The sequence below is a fragment of the Rattus norvegicus genome, chromosome 6 (assembly GCF_036323735.1).
Source record: "Rattus norvegicus strain BN/NHsdMcwi chromosome 6, GRCr8, whole genome shotgun sequence".
Classification (NCBI taxonomy): domain Eukaryota; kingdom Metazoa; phylum Chordata; class Mammalia; order Rodentia; family Muridae; genus Rattus; species Rattus norvegicus.
Window position 1 is genome coordinate 53,909,263 of NC_086024.1, and position 26,148 is coordinate 53,935,410.

General features: G+C 38.5%; 1 protein-coding gene across 2 annotated transcripts in view; it reads right to left on the reverse strand.

Moving 5' to 3' along the window:
* Window positions 1-946: 946 nt before the first annotated feature.
* The window catches only part of Bcap29 (B-cell receptor-associated protein 29), a 39,998-nt gene continuing 14,796 nt past the window's right edge, over window positions 947-26,148 (reverse strand). For both annotated transcript variants that reach the window (XM_006239982.4, NM_001006980.1), the window contains exons 6-8: window positions 24,176-24,284; window positions 6,184-6,284; window positions 947-1,960 (exon numbers count right to left, since the gene is read on the reverse strand). In XM_006239982.4, coding sequence (XP_006240044.1) covers window positions 1,925-1,960; window positions 6,184-6,284; window positions 24,176-24,284 — 246 coding nt within the window. In that variant the 3' untranslated portion in view covers window positions 947-1,924. The remainder of the gene's footprint in view (window positions 1,961-6,183; window positions 6,285-24,175; window positions 24,285-26,148) is intronic.

Consider the following 26,148-nt stretch of genomic DNA (forward strand, 5'->3'; position numbering starts at 1 on the left):
CCATATTCAGTCTACTATTTTCTCTTTCTGTTCTAGACTCTTCTAGAAGGCTCTGGCTATTCTCTCCCTCATATCTACACTAAAAACCTCCTCCTTAACCAAGCATTGCAGTGGTCAAGTCATTAGTTTACTTATACATATATGGCATTGTTTAAGGGTTAGCAAATTAAACTAGTTTGTAAATTAAGATAAGTAATATCCAGGAAACTAGGATACTGGCATTTTCAACTCCTAAACCTGACTCTGATTCTCACGAAAATTTCTCAATTTTTTGAGGTAACTAATTATAGACCCATAAAATTGAGAACTGAGGTCTAAGATTCCCTAACTGTAAACTTTAAAGTGCTTTTTTGGTGAAACTTTCAAGTTCATGAATTTGTCAAAGAGAATTTTTCTATACTGTACTGCAGGATAACTTTGAGCGCCATGTTAGTTTCTGTAGTTACCTTATCTAATTATTAATAGTCTCAACTTGGAAATGAGGGAAAGGAGACCCAGGGAATCAAGTCACATGACTAAACATGCATGTGGTAAGGCTGGGATTAGCTCTAGGTTCTAACTCTAAGGCTGGGCACTTTCTCTTTAATTTGTTGTTCTGACATTAGAGTTGATTTCTGCAGAGTAGGTCAGTCTCTATATTTACCAAGTCCCTCTCACGCTGACATTTCTAAGTGTAGGGTTTGAGACGTCATGTGCTCAGTTTCCCCCTCGTTCAGCACTCTTTCTCCTTGTTACCTACAGCGGTGTCATCCTGTGTGCTATAACTCCATATTTTATCCTGTGGAGTGGCTTGTTCATGTCTTTCTTCTAGCACTAAATCCTAACTTTTATCTGCAATACAATTAGCTATTACTCATTTTACCCACTTTGCAATGAGAACAATTAAATATATATAGAATTGGCATTAAAATTAGAGATAAAAACTAGAGAATAAAAACTCCAATTATTATTTTACATTTTCTTTTATATGTATGCATTTTAAGACAAGTGGCTTTTCACAGTTAAACAATGAAATAACCTACATCATATTATTACAATCACTACTTTTACATGAATATTTGCATGAAAACCGGTATTTAACTTTGAGAATATAGAAACATAGTAGAGAGATTTGTATGATACCAGTGCATGTATACTGAGGTAATACCAGTAAAACCAGTAACTTTCACAAATATAAAAAACACTGCTTTTGGATGTCATAAATAGGCTGTGTAAGTGGAGAACTCCACAGTGCAACATAGGTTCAACTCAGTGTCGTGACAGTTTTGCAAATGGCATACTTTCTATTAGCAGATGAGCTTGAAAAGATAGACTACTGGTTAGATATGACTAAACAAATATCAATAGTCTAATAGGCACAGAAGTGCAGTCTCAAAACACACTGTCAACAGTGCTGCTGTCGTATGTAGAGTAAATGGTAAAATCATTAGGCTTAAAAAGCCCTAAGGCCATAGTTTCCACTCTTCTCTGACTCTTCTCTATCAGCACAGAGGCTAATTGTGATTATTTATCCTTATTTCCCTGTGAACATAGTTTCTGATACTGAGTACTATTTTCAAACACATCATTTTTACCACCACCATTATCTGCTTATTACTAAAAACTCATCAAAGCTTTCAAAGCTAATAATGGTTTCATGCAACTTCAGATCTAATTTGGGAAGTAAATGCTGGCAAATGAATTTTTCCTTTTATGGGTAAAGAGCCACCATATACCAATGCTATTAGCAATATGTAAATATGGTATTTAACATGCTTATATTTTCCAAAAGAGCTGAAATACATATTTTATATCTGAAACATTTTCAAATATTTTGGTAATGTCACTACTCTATAGCCTATGTGTGTCTGCAGAAGCTAACAAAGCTGTTTTGTTTAACCAAATTTTGACAAGGCATATCACAATCTTCTTTTGTAAAGTTACTTCACAGGCCTTTCTTGTTTTCTTTTTCTAAACGGTTCTGCAAGAAAAAAAAAAAACAGATTAAGAAGCAAGTTCATACATACAAGGACTTATAAAAATGGCATTTTGCTAGTCATTAGAGAATTAAAATATGAAAATATGGGTTGAGAAAGTCTGAAACTTAAAACACCATACAACAAAAAATAAAAGGAAAGATTATTCAACTGACATGGCCAGCTACCCCCCCCCACCTTATCCTTCTTTCTGTCTGTCCTTCCCACCTCCTTTTCATTTAGTCCTTCCCAAATCAGAACTGGCTTCTCATACTGTTCTTCTGATCATGGTTTAGCTTTAAACTGGTGGGACATGAAATAGGATTGAACCTGGATTAGGAAAGCAAATGTTTCTATCAAGGAAGAGACCTCATGGCGTGGGGCTGCAGAACTGGCTCCTACAGACAGTCCACTGCCGAGTGGTAGGCTGTGGTAGGCTGAGTATCGATGTTTTTAAATAACAGCATTACGCAACCATTAGGATGGGGAGCTATTCTGAATGGCAACGTATTACTTCTTGTTTGTACGTATTTGACCACTTTACATATAAGTCAAGGTTTTAATGGAGATGTTATTAAGTCAGTATGCAGAGCAGTTTCCTATGTGAAGGGTGATTTCCAGAATGAATTTAAAAATTAGCAAGTGCTGATGGTTTGCCAATAATACCTAGTCAGGGTTTTTTACTTTTTAATTTTTTCCCCTTTTTCTAGATTATAGCCAGGCCAAGTAAGAAAAAAAGCAGACTACATGTTTTGAAGGAACTGATTTCTAATATTTATTTAGTGCTGTTAGCAGGGAGAGTCCCCAGCTGGGGAAATCCAAATGGATTTAAAAGCTGCAAAATGAGGTTTGATTACGGAAAAGGAACCAGATTTTCTACCACCTTTGTTTCTTTAACATTTAAACAACTGTTCATATTTGTTTCATTCAAAACTATCATAATTATATAAAATTAAGAAAATTAGTAAGGTTTCCCAGGGAATCTTAGGATATAATTAAATTACTAAGACTGATTTGACCAGAAAAGTAAAATACATGAGGACAAGCTAAATTCAACTTAATTATATAGAATGATTTTCTGTTATCTTTTGCTTGGTCAGAGTATGACTATTAGAGTCACTTGTGAGAAGATGGATCTATAAAATGACATATTTTTAATTATTAGTTTTATATCATATGCATTTGTGTTTTGCCTGAACGTATGTCTGTTGAGGGTGTCAGTTGTGAGCTGCCACGTAGGTGCTGGGAATTGAACCCCAGACCTCCGGAAGAGCATTCAGTGCTCTAAACCAATGAGCATTTCTCCAGTGCCCATAAAAGACATCTAAATTTCAGCATGTTTCTTAGGTTTTCATAGTGGACAATGGAGCCAGGTGGGTAGGTAGGAAAAAAAGAAAAAAAAGGAACAAATCAGCTAAGTATCTTACGGCTATAAGATTTTCTTATTTAAAAATATTTAAGGTTCTTTCTTGAAATAGGATCTGGTTTGATGCTCATTAAAGTATCCATCCCATCTCTCATTTAAGTGATGACATAGGCAGGGCATCTGGATGTCAGATGATTCAGAGGGTCCAGGAGCTATTTAACCCTTTAAAGGCCATTTAAGGAAGACTATTTCAGGTAATGAGAACGTAGGCAGAAAACAGCACTAGCAACAGCACAGAGCCACCACTCTAGCCATGGGCAGAGGCTTGAGAGCGGATGACTGGGCGAGGACCCGAAAGTGGAAGCTGCCCATTGGAACTGTGACCGGGAGAGAGGGCCAGGAAAGAAATGTCATCTAAAGCAGAAGACGGGAGAAATCGGGGGCTTTCTATGCTTCTGTTTTCAGTTTTGTACTAAAGCCTCTCACTGGCAAACCTGCCCAGAAGTCAGAAAGCAAGGGTCTGGAAATGTACAGTTCTCCATGGGATGGAGCATGGATAGAAAGAGAACAGGTCCAGAATATACAGCTCGATGGGTGACCAAACGAGGAGGTTGTTGAGAAAGATGACTTTGATGCTCAGCTTTAACTGCTCTTTCTAGTTCAATAACTTCAGAACAAATCACATAAAAAGTTTTGATCCTTAACACCTTTGTGCACTAAACGAGACAGTAAACTATTTTAATGTACTGAGTTGCCATAGGAGTGAACACGACACATATACAAGACCACCAGCCAGGTGCTTTCTCCAGAGTGCACCGAGAACATGTAGTATTTAGAAAACCCAATACAGAAGGTATTAATTAGATTAAGGTTTACATGTGTTATGAAATAAGGCTCTAATCAATACAGCATGGCACTTAGTACATCTAGGATGTGGTTCTTTTCCAAAGAAGCATGGACAACAACTATCTTCTTGGGTGGAAAGTACCTACAAAAGATCTTCATGTATTTGCTATGAACAGAGAAGCTCCAAGCTAAAAGTCTTTATTTTTTTCTGGGGATAGTGAGGAGACTGGAGGAAATCTCCAAACTGATTCATACTCTTCGGGGTTAAGACGTTACCGTTAGGTGGCACCACAATGGACACATTAAGCAGTGGACACTGGACTAAGAAACTGAGGATATATTATTTGTTTTCCTTTTTTCCAGTTTAGGGACTAAACATTACTGGTACCTTGAAAACTCTTCCCTCTCAAAATGTGTGGAAAAATACGATGGTTGAAAATACCCTCACCTCACGATAAGAGGGTAAAGTGTACTTAGACAAGAGGCCTCAGAAATCCTTCTCTCCTTCCCAGCTGAATACTGAGGATGTCACGGAGCAGTTGAGGGGGTCAGCAATGTCAGGATCTCTACAAATGTCAACATCTACTCTAGACCGCACACGTTTAGCCATTAGAGTCCTGAGACTAGACTACAGATCAGGATGGGAACGATACTATACATGCTTTAGATGGCTGCTTGACTGGGGGAGTAGCTGATAGAGGTTAAGCCAGTCTGTCAGGAAATTACAGAACAAAGTATGCTGGTAACAGTGATAGTGCTACTAATCTTTCCTTCCTTCCTTCCCTCCCTCCCTCCCTCCCTCCCTCCCTCCCTTTCTCCCTCCCTCCCTCCCTCCCTCCCTTTCTCCCTCCCTCTCTCCCTCCCTCCCTCCCTTTTCTTTGAAGCATACCGAAATGCTGGGTTAAATGTGTGTGCCACCATGCTTAGCTACCAGCTATCTAGGTTCTTGATTGTTTGTATCAGCTAGGAAAAGTTCCAAGTACCCTGCATTTCATTTAGTTCTCAACACTCCAGTGAACAAGACTTTATTATTGTTTCAATGTTACAGATGAAAGATGGGAATTTGCTTGGGTGGATGATGTCATGTCAGGACCATAAATCTAGTACTTAGACTGATTTAGACTGAATGTTTGGGTATAATACTTATTTGTTACACACCAAGGCAGTTTCAGTATCATTTCTTCCTATACTTTTCCTCAGTGTGTACCTGGCTTTAAGCTCAGGGCTACAACATTTACCTATCATGCACTAGGTCTGGATTTGATGTCTGGCAGCACCCTCCCTGGCCCCACCTCAAACAAAGGGTGACTGGGAAATAAGTTCAGGTTGGTGAGCATGGTGGTTTGAGTGTGCTTGAACCAGCATACTCATTTTAAGAGTTGCTTTGGTCATGGTGTCTCATCAGAGCAGCAGTAAAATCGTAAGACAGTGATCCACAACTAAAGAGAAAAAAGACAAACCTATCTATGGATGAATGTTTGGAACTGACTTTTGCTAAATTAGAAACAGAGAAAGAAAACCCATGGCTTAGATTTGATAGCTGCTCTAACAAAGATCCCCCCCCCATCTTTAAATCATCTTTGGAGGTGTAAATCAGGCATTTGAATGCCATAGTTCTTTTCCCCAAGACACCAAAACGGAGACTGGAGTAATGTAATCGGAAATTTCAAATTTTGGTCTTTCTTTGGCACAAATATGGCAAACACTCTTGATGGTGAAATACAAATTTTTCCAGAACCAGTTTTTTAATGCTTCTATTTTATAGTTCAATTATTTTCTTCAAAACTAAAGTGGAATGTTTTTAAAATAGCATGTTAGTAATTCTTTATATTATGGCCATCTTGCATTTGTCTGTAATGGCCCAATCTTTATCCTTCAGGTAAATATGGCTTTTCTCGTTATTTAATAAAGCCAGGATTAAACACATTGTTTGCATTTGTGAAGGGCATGTAGTCCAAAAGTTTACTTAAGTAATTATTTCAAAAAACTTTACATAGACAAATACATGTCACCAACCTGAAGTTCTGAGTGCTCTTTCAGGAGTCGGTCATATTCTTTAGAAAGTCTCTCCGACTGAATCTTCATGGTCATCACATCATTTTGGGCCTTAAAAAGGGCTAAAAATATCCAACAGAATTTTATTTTGAAGTAACTTTAAGAATTAGAAAAGATTCAAGACTTAAGTAGAGAACTCCTATACACCATACACTCAAACACCCACTATTAATGCCATACTCTCCACACACACATTTGTACGTTTCAAAAACATGTCTTTTTCTCTTTATTTCTTCATTGTGTATTTTCTAACATGACCACAGTGTAATTACTACATTTAAGAAATTTAATGTTGACGCAGTACATTTAATGTAGTTGCCCAAATTTCGATAGTGACTGCAGTTATACTATTTCAACACCTATGTCATCTTGTCTATTACTTCTAAGTTAAAGTACAGTAGTAGTTCACATTTACATTCTATTTCCACATTTCTTTAGCTTTCCCTAATCTAGACTAGTTCTTTTATCTCACTCCAACTTTCTCGTTTGTGACATTGACACTTTAAAGAACACAGGCCACTTTAAATAGATGATGTTCATTTGGGTTTGTCTGATCTTTCCCTAGGACTGAATTCAGGTCACGCATTCCCATACATGTGACTGTGATAAAATGATGTTTAATACTTCCCAGTGCATCTACAGAACAACCACTTCCAAAGATCTACCTTTTTATGCCGTTTCCTTTTTGTTATTGTTTTCCCATTACCAGAGTAGCAATATGTGGGAAGATAAATTAGACTACGAAAACATCCTGCTCCCTGTCAAAACGTCTGGCTGCCTCCTTCTATTGTCCACTGATAATTCTTGCCTAAAGCAATCATTGTGACAGTTACCATTTTCTAACTTTATCATTTTATTATTCAGTTAAAACTGTACTCTTTTTCTTTCCCATCCATCTAAAGCAACTGTTTTCAATTTCCCTAACGTTGGGACCCTTTAGTAGAGTCCATGTTGCAGCGACCCCCAACCTTAAAATTATTTTGTTGATACTTCATAACTGCAATTTGGCAAGTAATCACAGCCCACAGAGTGTGAACCGTGTATTTGTCATCCATGCATCATCAATAGAATTCAGTTTCCTCTTCTTTTCAGTAACTTGATCATTGAGGTTCAAATTTCCTTAGATTTTGTCAGGGAAAACTTCAGGCTCCTACATCCGATGACCACACTCCCACCTTCCTCTGTCTTCCCTTTGTCCTTCTTCCCTTCCTTCCTTTTTTTTCCTTTCTCTTTCTTTCTTTTTCTCATTTGTTCGTTCATTCATTTGCTCTTTTCAAGAGGCATCTCTTTACTTGTTGGCACATGATCCAGGCCCGTCATAAGCTTCCCTAATGTAGGGCAGCACCACTCAGGCATTATAAAATGGTCATTGAAAGGTCTATTTCTAGGAACTATAGAGTTGGTAAAGTGCTTGCTGTTAAAGGACCTCCAGCTTTACATATAATTTCCATTTATTGGATCCATAACTCTAAATTAAATATTAAAGACTTTTTTGCAAGTTCAATATGGTATTACTTGGTAAATAAATGAACGACAGAATATGTTCTCATTTTTATTCAATTCCCAGCACCAACATGGCACTCCTAACCATCTAACTGGAGTTAGACACCCTTCATTATTTGGTCAGGAGTTGTATTAAATAGGGCTAGTTTTAATGTTAAAAATGATTTATGCTTAATGAATTTGTTATTTAGAATTTTAGAAATTGGCACATCAGTTCCTTACTCTTTTAAGTTCTTAATTAACTTTATTGTAAAAAAAAAAAACCCTTGGAAATAAAAATATAAGACAATGAAATTAACCTGACTCAAAACCTATACCTCTTCTATAGCTAGCATTGCCATTCTGAAGCCCTGTCACACGGTCCATTCTAAAGACTCTCAGGAACCACTCACGCAGACTATCCAGGAGTTCCTTCTGCTTATTGCTGACGTGCATTTAAAACAATAGGCAAAGAGTTTCCTCGTACTGATCAAGTCAAGATAGCAATACATTTCTTACTTTGCATTTCAGTGGACATCAACAGCCCTGATAATTACTCCATATCAAATTCATTCTAATTAGGGAAGGCTATTACTGTCTGGAGGCCTCTTGGATAGTTCCCAACTTCTTTACCTCTGGTAAACACAAATGACAACACCGTGTTTTGGATGCTCTGCATCACTTGGGATGTATCTGCAGCTAAGGGCGTATGTAGATGCTCCATCTGACATGTGGATTGGCTTCTTTTAAGCTGTATCATTTTGGAAACAGTATATATATGAAAAACATTATTGGCCTAGGAGGATTGAGGCAATATATCTAAGTTGCTGTTTTGTTTTTCTTCTATCAATGTATGTATGTATGTATGTATGTATGTATGTATGTGAAAGAAATACTGGTTTTCTAGCATACACAAATGCGCCTGTACACATGCCCACACCCACCCACCTACCATGTGGGTCCTAGGGATTGAACTCAAGTCCTCAGCCTTGGCAGCAAGTATCATTAACCACTATGTTATATACAGGAGTGGCTAGAAGTCACTAGGCTGTAAGTACTAAGTAACTGAGAACTGAAATCATAATGATCTAAATTTCTTTAATGAAATGACTTAATTTTGGGGTGGGGACATCAAGACAAGGTTTCTCTGTGTAGTCTTTGCTGTCCTGGAATTCTCTCTGTAGATTAGGCCCAGCTTTAACTCACAGAGATCCATGTGCCTCTATCTCCCATGTGCTGGGATTAAAGGCATGTGTATTACTGCCCAGCCTGAAATAAATGAATTTTTAAATAAAAAGATGTGTCATGTTTTCTGAAGTTTTGAATGTTATTACAAATGAAGAAGAGGTTATCTATCTATTTTATGTACTCCAAGGCATAGATTATTAAAACAATGGACATCAAGAAAATCCCCCAGGATTCTCCTTAAGAGAAAAAAGAGTTGAAGGGAGCCTGTGGGGAGATGGGTGGGGATGGGCAGCCAGAGGAGTAACTTGCTAGATATTGAACCTATTTCCAGAATAAACATTTACACTTCCAGCTGCCGGGAAGCTATGTGAAGATGCAATCGAATCTTCAGTCCAGACACCTGGATGCGGTGATACAAAGACACCTCAGAGCTGGGGCAACTGGACTAACCAGCTCTTCCCCATTCCTCCAGTTTAAAAGGAAAAAACCCTTACTGACCCCTAGACAACAATCCTCAGGGGCACAGCTTTTCTTGGGACTCACTCCTGCTAGAGTTCTGTTTGTTTCTTACTTCCAAAGGTCTAACTTCTAAGCCTATAATGAATTCCTTTAAAAAAAACAAGAGATGTCTCTGTGATAAGGGTACTGTCCCTGGTTCAATTTTCAGCAGCCAAATGATCCGATACCCTATTCTGGCCTCTGGGGCCATCAGGCATGCTTGTAGAGCACAGATACACATTTGAACAAACAAAGGAATAAACAGACTCAGTAATGTCTCTGGAATGTACCCTTAGTAACTGGGCAGGAATGGCCGATATGGAAGGAAGCTACTCTATCATGTTTAAAGGGAGAGACTTCAGGAGAAGCTTCCTAGAAGTAGCAACTTTGGGGCAGAAGGATGAGCAACAAGTAGTGTATGCTTGCATTTAGAGGAGTAAAGGAACAGGGTTCTAGGCAGGTAGACATGCAAAACTGAGCAGAGGGAAACTAATGAGCTGGCACTGTTGTAAGCACAGCCATGATAACAATGGAGGAGTACAAAACTTAAAGCTGCTGAGACTGACGATGTGCTGGTGTCAGATCACTGCCCACCACAGTGCACAGCTTGAACTTCTTGCCACCTAGGTGACGAGGGAGCCAACAGAGGGTTTTAAATAGTGCAGAGGCATAACCATGGTTGAGCAAACAAAATGGCCACCGCCAGCAACAACAACAAAAATCCCCATTCTTAATAGCAATGTGAGAAGCCTAACTAATGGCAGAGAGGTTGAACTGGACATACTTTAGCAAACTGCTTCCTTGGCAAGAAGAGCTAGATGTTTTTGAGACAGAGACAGAGCTACATAAAAAATATGCTACAGAGCAAACCTTAATAAACAAAAATAATTTAATTTTTTCATGTGAAGACTGAAAACCAAAAAACAAACAAAATTTGTTTCTTGGCATGCATCTAAATGTCCTTACATTCTAGGAGTGGAGTAAATGAATGCCTTAATAAACAAAAATAATTTAATTCTTTCATGTGAAGACTGAAAACCAAAAAACAAACAAAATTTGTTTCTTGGGATGCATCTAAATGTCCTTACATTCTAGGAGTGGAGTAAATGAATGAGGCTCATAGTCTGGGTTAGGAAATTAATAGGTAGGCTTTCAAATGTTTAAATAAAATAAGCTCCACTGTGTACCATATGTGAAAGAAACATCAGTAAATAATCCTAAGTTGCTAAGTAATAAAAGTAATTTTGGGGCAGGTAGTGGTGATGCATGCATTCAGGAGGCAGAGGAGGGTGGCTCTCTGAATTCAAGGCCAGCCTGGTCTACACAGTGAATTCAGACAGCCAGGTCACAGAGAAACCCTGTCTCAAAAACAAACAAACAAACAAACAAACAAACAAACAAACAAACAATCAAACAGTAACTTTGGTGTAGTTACTAAGCAAAGAAGACCACTTTTCTTCCTAGCCTCATCATTCCTGCTCAGACACAGACCATAGCTTGGTCATACGGCCTTTCATTTTATTCATTTACACTCTTGAAGCTGGGGGAAGCTATTCCTAGCTCACTTCTGCTTCCCAAATCCTTCCTACCCACCCTGATAGCTCAGGTGAAATGATACTCTTTCCTGTCAAGGCTCCCTCAGTCGTATCAATAAGAATCAATCATCCCCTCTATTGTGCTCCACTTCTGTCTTTTCTATTGATGTGATAAAACAACATGACCAACGTTACTTACAAAAGAAAGTGTTTTACTGGGCTTACAGGTTCTGAGGGTTAGAGTCCAGAATGGCAAAGCAGAGGCCTGGTGGCTCACATTTCAATCCACGAAGGGCTCAAGGAGAGCACAGTGGGATAGAGTGAATCTTTTAAAACCTTAAAGACCACCCTCCCCCCAGTGACACACCTCCTGCAACAAGACCACACCTCCTATTCCTTCCCAAATAATTAATAAATGGAATGATCTTGCTTCTGGTGAAAAGAGCTCCACAAGACTGCTGTCTTTCTTGTAAGCTTCTACTACTAATTAATATTTAACTTTGTATATATGCAAAAGTTGGATAAATTATAAAGTTATAAAAAAGACAATTAAAACCAGTACCAAAACTACACAGCTATACTAGGTGACATGTTTAGACTCATGCCTTAGGTTATACTTGCTATTTACAAAAAGCAAACACTCTTAAGAGCTGAATAGATCTAGTCTCATTTTTATTTTTCTAATAGGATAATAAAAATAACCTGTGATTATTTTTTCAAATCATTTCTGCTGTCATGAGCTTTTATCATTCCATACCAATGGGTTCAGCAGATGGTCTACATGAGCAGCCGTACAGTAATGTGAAGTCATTTTACACATGTCCTTTTCTTCCAATGTTCCACCCAAGAGAGTTCAACATTTAAGGTCTGAGAGTTAAGTGATAGATCAAACATGCCAGGTCCTGCCCTAATGACTGCTGGAAACATCTTTTTGAAGTCAAGAATATTATTTAATTAACCACCTGATGAATTTAAGATTTGAAGAAAGGGAAGTCACTGTAAAGGTTTCTCTCATGAAAAACATGTATTTGAAGGTCAAAAGGACAACAATGGAGCTCATTCCCACAGTCGAGCTTACTCCATTACATTGTTTGGAACTACCTCACGGATGGATACTCTAGTTTAGTCTCTTACCTACTTTATAGGAGAGGAAACTTTTCTAAAAGATTTACCAACTTGATCAAGATTACTCTGTGCTTTCTCACAGATTTCCAAGGTTAAACAACTTTCTATTAGTGAAAATCTACTTTCTAGGTGAAGTTAGATATTGAGTCAATTGTTCAAATATTCTAAGCCAAAATTGGCTGTCTTACCAGGATCTTTGAAAAATAAAAAATGAAAATACCCACAAAACTATTAAGTTTTCACTGAATATAAGTAAGCTGCTGTAGAAAATAATTTAAACTCAAAGGGGCCATCTATTGTACATACTGAAGGTAACTGTTATATATGAATCATTTGGTGTATTTTTCCTAAGCATCTTTTTTAACTTTTAAAAATGATTTATTTATTTTTATTTTATGTGTATTGGTGTTTTCTGCATGTATGGCATGTACGTCTGTGTGAGGGTGTTGGAGCCTGTGCAAGTAGAGCTACAGACAGTTGTGAGTTGCCATGTGGGTGCTGGGAGCTGAACTCAGGGGCTCTGGGAGAGCAGCAATGCTCCTAACAACTGAGCCATTTTTTCAACTCTTTCCTCAGTGTTTTTAGACAAGTAGTCTAGTTTAATCTTTCTGTAACCCCCATCTTCAATAAAAAGTCTTCTATCAGGTGATACACTCATCATAAAAACATCTACCATGAAGGTCTTTAATAAACATGCATCCCTAGTTAGGAAATGTAACAAAAGAACACCAAGATATTAAGACATTCTTTTCTCCATAGGGGACCCAACATTTTCTCTCCATAATTCACTACTTCTTGGGGTGATCCATCAACAGTTCTACCAATTACATGCTTTGCTCCACTCAAAAGAGTAATAGAGTAATGTCACTGACCCATTTTTCTGCCATGTTAAGTTGATCAACATTTAGAGAATTGGGTTTCTTGACTACAGCCTTATCTCCTAGAACAATTCTTTATTCAGGATGCAGTTGGATGTCTCCATTCATGCTTTTTTGGGTAGACTTCCTCATGTATCATTTGGAGGAGGAAGTACAACTATTGTTTTAAGGATCTTCAATAAGTAGTCTGGTTTCTCTTGCTGACACCCTCTGTAGTGATTAGCAAGGCTTTTCCTTGGTATGGGTAATTTTATGTGCTATTTTGGAACAATAAAGAGCTCACAGCAAAGGAAACAGAACTGAATGGGAGTGAAGAAAGGAAACAATAACATATCACCATTATACATTTGTCCTAATAAAGTAATCCTTCTTTAAGACAGACCCCAGTTGCCAGGCTGAAGGGGACTGCTGTATGAACTTCAGATCCTGCTGTCTCCATCCCTGTAAAGCAGATTACAGGGATCCACTCTCTCCCAGGCTCCTTTTTAAGGAGACACGCATTGCTAGATAACCGTTGCTCTCAGGTTGGCAGCTCTAATGATTTCCTTTAAATAATGCATGTCAATGTAATTCTGTTCTTTTGTTTTGGTTTTTGAGACAGGGTTTCTCTGTATAAGAAAGATATTCTTAAAGGCAGGAAGAACAGGTATTGTCACTTCTAGTTACGCCCCATGTAGCTTTGCCATGGCCTAAATGCATTCAGTATTTGGGTAGTAGCTATTTCCTCTAGCTGTAAGAAGAAACACTGAGGAAGATTTAGCTGTAGGGACAACTACTAATTATTCTGGAAGGGTCTTTAGTTATTAATCTTTAGGACAGCAGGTTTTCTACAGCACAGGTTTATTTCTATTATGAGTTTTATAAATTCCTTTCAGCCCAGGATCTGATTTTTCATAACAATGCCCTTCCCCAATTACTCAACATACTGGGATAACAGACTTATTGTTAAATGGATTATTAAAGTGAAAGACTAGATCCTTGCACCTGACTAGTTAGTCTTGAGTATAAATTAGGTGCTCTGGGATATATGTGCTCTCTTCTGATCTCAGAGATAATATTAATGTACTGAAAACAGAGATAGCTTACTAACTGGTCAAAATCTGAGCCAGGGATTAAAAATAGGAATATTTACTATTATTAGTAGAGTGTTCTTTTAAAAATATTTATTTTATGTGTGCACATGAGTGTATGTATATGCATGCAGAAGCCTGTAGAGAGTAGAAAAGAGCATTGGATCCCTTGGAACTGAATTACACACATGTGAACCACCATGGGGATGTTTACAATTCAATTCTGGTTCTCTAGAAGCGCAAAAAGTGCCCCTAACCACTAAGCCATCTCTCCAGTCCAGACATGAGTACTCCTAACTGCTGAGTCATTTCTCCAGCCCCTGGTAGAGTTATAAGAATAAAGTAAAGAATACTACTTTTCTGTTTTGGTGCTAAAATTAGGTTAAATAAACCTTTATGTTTAATAATTTATTTTCTCTAATAAACTTTGGAGAAATTACTTAAGATGGATTAGAGAAGCATAAAAGAAAATTCCTTTGGGAAATATCCTATAAAACACCAGAATGATTAGAAGATCATTCTGAAACGTTCTTAAGCAACGTCATCTTAATATCCCCAATTTTTAGCAATATTTAAATGAGTATTTGATGCATTTGTGTGTTGAACACTGTACTGTTAAAATAATATAAAAGTTTATCAGCTGATACAGTTTCTTAGTCTTGTCTATATGCATTTGTCTGGTATAAGTCAAGGAAAAAGCCAAAGAAACATCTCTAGAAACAGAGCTTTAGAGCTTCTCAAGGTCACTAAGAACGTTACTTAAAAAAGTACTCCATGTTAATTCAATGTGTTCATAAAATATTACACATCTTGCAGAAACCAAACAGGACACACTCCAACAGGTAAAGTCTGGTTTGATTTTAACACTGACTCCCTTTGAAAGTAGCCAGACGGTCTATCTACATTTCAAACACAGGACAGGTATATCTTCTTATCAGATTATAAACACAATGCCAATATTATTAAAGAGTTCATTTTCTCCAAACACCCAAGTTTTCTGTTACTTAAATACTGAAGCAATATTGAGTTTGGTTTTATGTCAGGATTAAGAAGCTAAAGTTTAAAGTAGCTCAGAATTACAAGTTGTTTTAAATTTTTATTTCATATGCTAAATATCTCTCTTGAGGCTTTTGACCTGACTGAGAATGTCATTAGCACTTATGCCTCCCTCAAGCCTCATTCTGTAAAATGTAAATTGTAAATTTTGAATGTCAAAGAAAGAGGAAACTAAATTGCTTGGAGAGTAAGAATATCGCCTATTATCATATTTGGAAAACATTATAATTCATTCATTCATTTATTCATTTATTTAAATGTGTGTGTGTGAGAGGGGGGGGGAGAGAGAGAGAGAGAGAGAGAGAGAGAGAGAGAGAGAGAGAGAATGCATGCAAACAAAGATGTGGAGGTAAAAGGATGGAAAACATTACAATTCATTCATTCATTCATTTAAATGTTTGTGTGTGAGAGAGAGAGAGAGGGAGGGAGGGGGAGGGAGGGAGGGAGAGAGAGAGAGAGAGAGAGAGAGAGAGAGAGAGAGAGAGAGAATGTATGTGTGACAATGCCTGCAAACAAAGATGTGGAGGTAAAGGACAGGCTGAGGGAGCTGGCTCCTGCTTTCTATCATGTGGGTCTTGGGGCTCCATCTCAGGTAGTGAGTGGTGGCAGCAAATACTTTTACCACTGAGCAGATCTTCTTGTCATTTTACATTTATTTATGCTGTGTGCATATGAAACCCAGAGGTCAACACTGGGTGCTGACTGATCAAACAAAGACTAGCTTAGGCCAGCCACCCCCAAAGATCCTTCTGTTTTTGCTTCCTCAGAGCTCCGACTACAGTTGGTTGTCCCCATGCTGGCTTTAACATGGCTGCTAGGGCTTGAACTCAGGCTTCGTCTTTGCTTTTTTGCTTGTTTTCAAGATAGAATCTCACAATGTAGCTCTGCCTGTAGGTCCTGTCTCACTATGAGAAACCAGGCTGGTCTCAAACTCACAGATCTGCCTGCTTCTGCACCCCAAATGCTGGGGTTAAAGTACGTCAGTATGCCTAGCTGGCTTCAGGCCCTCCTTGCTTGACAAGCACTTAACTGGGACTGAAACTCTTCTTTTTATGTTTCTGAGACAGTTTTATGCTGCCAAGGCTGCTCTGAAACCCAGACTGTAGATAGGAGCCTTTTCGCACCAATGTTCACATCCTGCCTGGTTTATGAAGTGTTAGGGAACAACTACAGGGTTTTGTGTATCCTAGGCAAACACTGTACGAACTGAGCTAAAACCCAGCTTTGTTTGACTTTTTAAGAAATGTTATAGGGGTTGGGGATTTAGCTCAGCGGTAGAGCGCTTGCCTAGCAAGCACAAGGCCCTGGGTTCAGTCCCCAGTCCGAAAAAAAAAAAGAAAAGAAAAAGAAATGTTATAACCTACTTACAAAATAAGAGATCCCTGTCAGATATACAAACATTTTGCAACATTATTTTTACTAATTAAAAGTACTTTTGACAGCACCCCGCGAGCAAACTTGAGCCTTGGGACCACAGGTAAGACCAACTTTTCTGCTGCAAGTGACCTGCATGGTGAACTCGGGACACACAGAGGCAGAATTCCTCTAGGACCGGGCACTCCCTGTGTTTACCGGGAGTCCCACACCCGCGGATCCCGGCCCGCAGCAGCTCTCTGCTCCCAGACCCCGTGGGAGAGAGACCTCACCGCCTGGTCAGGTGGGCACTCCTGAGGCTGCAGAGCGGAAGAGACCACCAACACTGCCCACCCCTGCCCACATCCCTGGCCCAAGAGGAAACTGTATAAGGCCTCTGGGTTCCCGTGGGGGAGGGTCCAGGAGCGGCAGGACCCCTGCACCTGAGACACCACCGGAACCTGAAGGAACAGACCAGATAAACAGTTCTCTGCACCCAAATCCCGTGGGAGGGAGAGCTAAACCTTTAGAGAGGCAGACACTCCTGGGAAACCAGAAGAGACTGCACTCTGCACACATTACTGATTCCAGAGGAAAACACCAAACGCCATCTGGAACCCTGGTGCACTGAAGCTCCCGGAAACGGCGGCACAGATCTTCCTGGTTGCTGCCGCCACAGAGAGCTCGTGGGCAGCACCCCACGAGCAAACTTGAGCCTTGGGACCACAGGTAAGACCAACTTTTCTGCTGCAAGTGACCTGCCTGGTGAACTCAAGACACAGGCCCACAGGAATAGCTGAAGACCTGTAGAGAGGAAAAACTACACGCCCGAAAGCAGAACACTCTGTCCCCATAACTGGCTGAAAGAAAACAGGAAAACAGGTCTACAGCACTCCTGACACACAGGCTTATACAACAGTCTAGCCACTGTCAGAAAGAGCAGAACAAAGTAACACTAGAGATAATCTGATGGCGAGAGGCAAGCGCAGGAACCCAAGCAACAGAAACCAAGACTACATGGCACCATCGGAGCCCAATTCTCCCATCAAAACAAACATGGAATATCCAAACACACCAGAAAAGCAAGATCTAGTTTCAAAATCATATTTGATCATGATGCTGGAGGACTTCAAGAAAGACGTGAAGAACTCCCTTAGAGAACAAGTAGAAGCCCATAGAGAGGAGTCACAAAAATCCCTGAAAGAATTCCAGGAAAACACAATCAAACAGTTGAAGGAATTAAAAATGGAAATAGAAGCAATCAAGAAAAAACAAATGGAAACAACCCTGGATATAGAAAACCAAAAGAAGAGACAAGGAGCTGTAGATACGAGCTTCACCAACAGAATACAAGAGATGGAAGAGAGAATCTCAGGAGCAGAAGATTCCATAGAAATCATTGACTCAACTGTCAAAGATAATGTAAAGCGGAAAAAGCTACTGGTCCAAAACATACAGGAAATCCAGGACTCAATGAGAAGATCAAACCTAAGGATAATAGGTATAGAAGAGAGTGAAGACTCCCAGCTCAAAGGACCAGTAAATATCTTCAACAAAATCATAGAAGAAAACTTCCCTAACCTAAAAAAAGAGATACCCATAAGCATACAAGAAGCCTACAGAACTCCAAATAGATTGGACCAGAAAAGAAACACCTCCCGTCACATAATAGTCAAAACACCAAACGCACAAAATAAAGAAAGAATATTAAAAGCAGTAAGGGAAAAAGGTCAAGTAACATGTAAAGGCAGACCTATCAGAATCACACCAGACTTTTCGCCAGAAACTATGAAGGCCAGAAGATCCTGGACTGATGTCATACAGACCCTAAGAGAACACAAATGCCAGCCCAGGTTACTGTATCCTGCAAAACTCTCAATTAACATAGATGGAGAAACCATGATATTCCATGACAACACCAAATTTACACAATATCTTTCTACAAATCCAGCACTACAAAGGATAATAAATGGTAAAGCCCAACATAAGGAGGCAAGCTATACCCTAGAAGAAGCAAGAAACTAATCGTCTTGGCAACAAAACAATGAGAAGAAAAGCACACAAACATAACCTCACATCCAAATATGAATATAACAGGAAGCAATAATCACTATTCCTTAATATCTCTCAACATTAATGGCCTCAACTCCCCAATAAAAAGATATAGATTAACAAACTGGATACGCAACGAGGACCCTGCATTCTGCTGCCTACAGGAAACACACCTCAAAGACAAAGACAGACACTACCTCAGAGTGAAAGGCTGGAAAACAACTTTCCAAGCAAATGGTCAGAAGAAGCAAGCTGGAGTAGCCATTCTAATATCAAATAAAATCAATTTTCAACTAAAAGTCATCAAAAAAGATAAGGAAGGACACTTCATATTCATCAAAGGAAAAATCTACCAAGATGAACTCTCAATCCTAAATATCTATGCCCCAAACACAAGGGCACCTACATACGTAAAAGAAACCTTACTAAAGCTCAAAACACACATTGCACCTCACACAATAACAGTAGGAGATTTCAACACCCCACTCTCATCAATGGACAGATCATGGAAACAGAAATTAAACAGAGACGTAGACAGACTAAGAGAAGTCATGAGCCAAATGGACTTAACAGATATTTATAGAACATTCTATCCTAAAGCAAAAGGATATACCTTCTTCTCAGCTCCTCATGGTACTTTCTCCAAAATTGACCATATAATTGGTCAAAAAACGGGCCTCAACAGGTACAGACAGATAGAAATAATCCCATGCGTGCTATCGGACCACCACGGCCTAAAACTGGTCTTCAATAACAATAAGGGAAGAATGCCCACATATACGTGGAAATTGAACAATGCTCTACTCAATGATAACCTAGTCAAGGAAGAAATAAAGAAAGAAATTAAAAACTTTTTAGAATTTAATGAAAATGAAGGTACAACATACCCAAACTTATGGGACACAATGAAAGCTGTGCTAAGAGGAAAACTCATAGTGCTGAGTGCCTGCAGAAAGAAACAGGAAAGAGCATATGTCAGCAGCTTGACAGCACACCTAAAAGCTCTAGAACAAAAAGAAGCAAATACACCCAGGAGGAGGAGAAGGCAGGAAATAATCAAACTCAGAGCTGAAATCAACCAAGTAGAAACAAAAAGAATCAATAGAACCAAAAGTTGGTTCTTTGAGAAAATCAACAAGATAGATAAACCCTTAGCCAGACTAACGAGAGGACACAGAGAGTGTGTCCAAATTAACAAAATCAGAAATGAAGAGGGAGACATAACTACAGATTCAGAGGAAATTCAAAAAATCATCAGATCTTACTATAAAAGCCTATATTCAACAAAACTTGAAAATCTGCAGGAAATGGACAACTTCCTAGACAGATACCAGGTACCGAAGTTAAATCAGGAACAGATAAACCAGTTAAACAACCCCATAACTCCTAAGGAAATAGAAGCAGTCATTAAAGGTCTCCAAACCAAAAAGAGCCCAGGTCCAGACGGGTTTAGTGCAGAATTCTATCAGACCTTCATAGAAGACCTCGTACCAATATTATCCAAACTATTCCACAAAATTGAAACAGATGGAGCACTACCGAATTCCTTCTATGAAGCCACAATTACTCTTATACCTAAACCACACAAAGACCCAACAAAGAAAGAGAACTTCAGACCAATTTCCCTTATGAATATCGATGCAAAAATACTCAATAAAATTCTGGCAAACCGAATCCAAGAGCACATCAAAACAATCATCCACCATGATCAAGTAGGCTTCATCCCAGGTATGCAGGGATGGTTTAATGTACGGAAAACCATCAACGTGATCCATTATATAAACAAACTGAAAGAACAAAACCACATGATCATTTCATTAGATACTGAGAAAGCATTTGACAAAATTCAACACCCCTTCATGATAAAAGTCCTGGAAAGAATAGGAATTCAAGGCTCATACCTAAACATAGTAAAAGCCATATACAGCAAACCAGTCGTCAACATCAAACTAAATGGAGAGAAACTTGAAGCAATTCCACTAAAATCAGGGACCAGACAAGGCTGCCCACTCTCTCCCTACTTATTCAATATAGTTCTTGAAGTTCTAGCCAGAGCAATCAGACAACAAAAGGAGGTCAAGGGGATACAGTTCGGAAAAGAAGAAGTCAAAATATCACTATTTGCAGATGATATGATAGTATATTTAAGTGATCCCAAAAGTTCCAACAGAGAACTACTAAAGCTGATAAACAACTTCAGCAAAATGGCTGGGTACAAAATTAACTCAAATAAATCAGTAGCCTTCCTCTACACAAAAGAGAAACAAGCCGAGAAAGAAATTAGGGAAACGACACCCTTTATAATAGACCCAAATAATATAAAGTACCTCGGTGTGACTTTAACCAAGCAAGTAAAAGATTTGTACAATAAGAACTTCAAGACACTGAAGAAAGAAATTGAAGAAGACCTCAGAAGATGGAAAGATCTCCCATGCTCATGGATTAGCAGGATTAATATAGTAAAAATGGCCATTTTACCAAAAGCGATCTACAGATTCAATGCAATCCCCATCAAAATACCAATCCAATTCTTCAAAGAGTTAGACAGAACAATTTGCAAATTCATCTGGAATAACAAAAAAACCCAGGATAGCTAAAACTATCCTCAACAATAAAAGGACTTCAGGGCAAAGGACACTGTGGTTAGGACAAAACGGCAACCAACAGATTGGGAAAAGATCTTTACCAATCCTACAACAGATAGAGGCCTTATATCCAAAATATATAAAGAACTCAAGAAGTTAGACCGCAGGGAAACAAATAACCCTATTAAAAAATGGGGTTCAGAGCTAAACAAAGAATTCACAGCTGAGGAATGCCGAATGGCTGAGAAACACCTAAAGAAATGTTCAACATCTTTAGTCATAAGGGAAATGCAAATCAAAACAACCCTGAGATTTCACCTCATGCCAGTGAGAATGGCTAAGATCAAAAACTCAGGTGACAGCAAATGCTGGCGAGGATGCGGAGAAAGAGGAACACTCCTCCATTGTTGGTGGGGTTGCAGACCGGTACAACCATTCTGGAAATCAGTCTGGAGGTTCCTCAGAAAATTGGACATTGAACTCCCTGAGGATCCAGCTATACCTCTCTTGGGCATATACCCAAAAGATGCCCCAACATATAAAAAAGACACGTGCTCCACTATGTTCATAGCAGCCTTATTTATAATAGCCAGAAGCTGGAAAGAACCCAGATGCCCTTCAACAGAGGAATGGATACAGAAAATGTGGTACATCTACACAATGGAATATTACTCAGCTATCAAAAACAATGACTTTATGAAATTCGTAGGCAAATGGTTGGAACTGGAAAATATCATCCTGAGTGAGCTAACCCAATCACAGAAAGACATACATGGTATGCACTCATTGATAAGTGGCTATTAGCCCAAATGCTTGAATTACCCTAGATGCCTAGAACAAATGAAACTCAAGATGGATGATCAAAGTGTGAATGCTTTACTCCTTCTTTAAAAGGGGAACAAGAATACCCTTGGCAGGGAAGAGAGAGGCAAAGATTAAAACAGAGACTGAAGGAACACCCATTCAGAGCCTGCCCCACATGTGGCCCATACATATACAGCCACCCAATTAGACAAGATGGATGAAGCAAAGAAGTGCAGACCGACAGGAGCCGGATGTAGATCGCTCCTGAGAGACACAGCCAGAATACAGCAAATACAGAGGCGAATGCCAGCAGCAAACCACTGAACTGCGAATAGGACCCCCGTTAAAGGAATCAGAGAAAGAACTGGAAGAGCTTGAAGGGGCTCGAGACCCCATATGAACAACAATGCCAAGCAACCAGAGCTTCCAGGGACTAAGCCACTACCTAAAGACTATACATGGACTGACCCTGGACTCTGACCTCATAGGTAGCAATGAATATCCTAGTAAGAGCACCAGTGGAAGGGGAAGCCCTGGGTCCTGCTAAGACTGAACCCCCAGTGAACATGACTGTTGGGGGGAGGGCGGCAATGGGGGGAGGGTGGGGAGGGGAACACCCATAAGGAAGGGGAGGGGGGAGGGGGATGTTTGCCCGGAAACCGGGAAAGGGAATAACACTCGAAATGTATATAAGAAATACTCAAGTTAATAAAAAGAAAAAAGAAAAAAGGAAAAAAAAAGTACTTTTGAAATACTTCCTTACATTCTCTAAAAGGATTAATAGCAACATTTTATGAGTCTTTAAAAAAAAATCACCATTGCAGAGGATAGGGACTACTATTATTATTAATTAATTATAACTTTTACATAAATGTTAAACTTTCTTAACTATAATCTAAATCTTTTGGAATCACGGTAAATATAATAGAATTAAATTATAACAAGACAAGTTTACAGCTATACCAAAACAGCCTCCTTTAGAAGGGGATTTTGGATTTTTAATCCACTAATTCTAAGTTATCTTTGCTGCTTTTAATTTTTTTTTGCTTAAATTTAAATAAGAAGTTTTAGGAGTTAATGAGATATCTCAGTGATTCAGAGCAGTAACTGCTCTTTGAGAGAACCAGGGTTCAGTTCACAACACCCCCATGGAAGCTTATAACTGTAATTCCATTTCCAGGGCATCTGATGCCCTCTTCTGGCCTCCGAGGGCACCAGGCACAGACATAGATACAGGGAAAACACCCAGACATATGAAAAAATTTAAAAATTTAAAAAAAATAGTGCAGTCACTAAAGAATTTTACAGCACATGAAATATCCTCATCTAGGTTTTTGTATATAGAATTAGCCTTTGTCTTTGGAATTTCAATTTAATTTTAAAATTCAAATATGCCTTCATGAAATAAATCCGGTCCAAATAATATAAATAGATTTTTAGCAACAGCAAGTAATATTTCAGAGAACGTCTATTATGCTGAGAACAACGTAAAGGAAACTAAACTCTCAATGCTCTCAACTAGGTCTTGATTTAGTCACTGAATCCTATTTACCTTCAACCTAAAGTAGTAGACAAGATTTGAAATTGGAGATGGCCTATGCACATCATCACCTTAATCAACAGTCTTAACCATGAGTACGTGACAGGTTTCCTTGTGTCTGGCCAACATCAAGCACTATCTGCCTCCTCATGCAGACACATTGCTAGAGGGGCAAGCTATACACAACAGGCTGTTACAACAATAATGTATTTACTGTACCATGAGTAACTAAGAACAATTAGAACTCTTTAGTGCAGTAACAGTTGCCTTCATGGACTCAGATTTAGGATGCCTCAATTTGAACCTACAGTGCAATTTCTCAACTGATATCCCAGAATGCTTACTTTCTGTCTTTCTCAATTTTTTTTTAAATGTAAGTTTAGTGTGTTGGAAATATTAGGGCTTAAATAATCAATGTGTTACTCTATCAAGGCTGTCTCCTTGTGATTACTTCTAAGAGGTAATACACAATGACAGAAGAATGTGACTCGTTTTACAAAAATATGTTTATAGAAAAGTTTTCAAGCATAGCTCTTTTGCTGAGGCAAGAACATTTGTATTTACAACACAAATCTGAAACACCTACATGTTTTTCTGCATAACAGAACATGTTTCTCTTGGCACAATGTTTCAATCTCATATTTGAACAGAAATTTATAGGTAAGTCATCCTCAGTGCTTGGCCAGAGGGCATTTGATTTTGTTTAAAGTAAACCAATGGGATATACGCAACAGCATAAACTATTTGCTAGTCTGTCCTTCCCGTTTACACACGCATGCAAAGTTACCATCGGAAGCCTTCTTCAGCTCAGTTTTCAGTCTCTCCTTGTCCTCTACTAGCTTTTTATTTTCAGTTTCCAAAACGTGTTCTTCAGTGTTGTCATTATTTTTTAGCACCTATCATAAAAGAGTTACAGGAAAAATAAGCTTAGATTGCAACAGTTGGATATTTTTTGAATAAATTTAAATGATTGGTCTTTATTAATTTTTCTTTTTAAGTATTTAATATCTTTTACAAAGTACTTTTACTAATAGAAACTTGATAGCTAGCAAACACAAAATTTCGTGAAGCTGGAGAGATAGCTCAGCTATGAAGGGGACACATGCTTTTACAGAGGACCTGAGTTTGATTCCCAGCATCCATGTGGGGCAGCTTACAACTCCCTATAAATCTAGCTCCAGGACAATCCAATGCCTCTGACCTCTGTGGGCAACTGCACATACATTCATATAACCATACACTTCACAAGGACACACATAAACAGAAACATATTCTTACAAATGATTTATTACAGCTGAGAGGTGGTGGCCCATGCCTTTAATCCCAGTACTTGGGGATGCAAACTCTGTGAGTTTGAGGCCAGCCTGTTCTACAGAGCAAGTTCGAGGACAGCTGGAGCTACACAGAGAACCCCTGTCTCAAACAATACAAAACAAAACAAAAGATTTGCTCTTATTGTGGATGATATCTCTGAGATGAAAGTAAGACTGGGCTATAATTAGAATTATGCTTTTAAATTCAATGTGATTGCCTTCTTCGGTTAAGGATGATTTTTATGGTTTTTTTTTGTATAAATAATGCTATAATTGTATTATCCTGTCTACTGGAAATTATTTTTTACACATGGAAGTATGTAAGGGTATAATGTTACCAGGATGAAGATGGGTAAACGGAAAATGGCAGGGTGATCTCAGGGGAGGGAAGTTCTGGTTTTCATTAAACAATACCAAATTAAATTTTTAATGTAGTTGATAATTTAAAATGACCTTTATATTTCAAAATATAATCTGGATATGAAACAGTCTGTAGCTTGTCTTTTCTAGGTAAGAACATTACAGATCTGAACAGTAAGACATATAGACAGAAAGATCTGACAGAAAACATATAGAATAAGAATTTCCTAACTTCCATGCCTAGATAGAAATCATCACTGTTTTATAAATTAGAAAAAGATTAAAAGAAACGTAAAATATCTAAGTTACAAAGAAAGATAAATTACATTTTAAATGTAAGAGAACTAGGAGATAGATCAGTTAGTAAAGTGTTCATACTGAGTTTGATCCTTAAAGCACACATAAGGAAACAGGCTTGGTGAAGCTTGCCTACATTGGGTAGATAGAGACAGGAGGAATCTGTCTCTGTTGGCCAATCAACCTAACTTACTCCATGAGCTCCAGGCCAATCAGAGATCTTGTCTCAAAAAACCAAAGTGAATAGTACCTGAAGAATGAAACTGAGGTTGACCTCTGACCTCTATGCTCATATGCACAACATGCATATGGACTAGGACCCCTCTCCTCAACACATACACAACAACATAAATAGAAAATAAATGTTTGTATTCACAAGCCTAGACCAGTACGCTAAATGGTGGCAACAGCTTAGTTCTGATAGCTTCTGTGGTTAGGAAAACATGGTGATTTAGAATTTTCTATACCAGAGTGATTCATTTTCTATTATTAGTTGGTAATTTATCAGACAAAACTCACAAAATCTAGTGAGCAATGAGTAGATGCAAATAGTTTAGCATGAAAGATACTATGAGAGATGAAATGAAGAGAAAGCTGGTCTACAGTCTTTGATTGGCAGCTTTCATCTAAGGGAAATGAAAAACAAGCAAGTAAAAGCTAAAACAAGAGTGTGGCACACTGTGTTGGAGTAGGATGGGAGGAAGCAGCTCAGAGGGGGAATTAGAGCTCCAGTCAACATACTACCTTAAGTAGCTATGAAGGGATTGGAGGACCGCATAGTCTAACACAA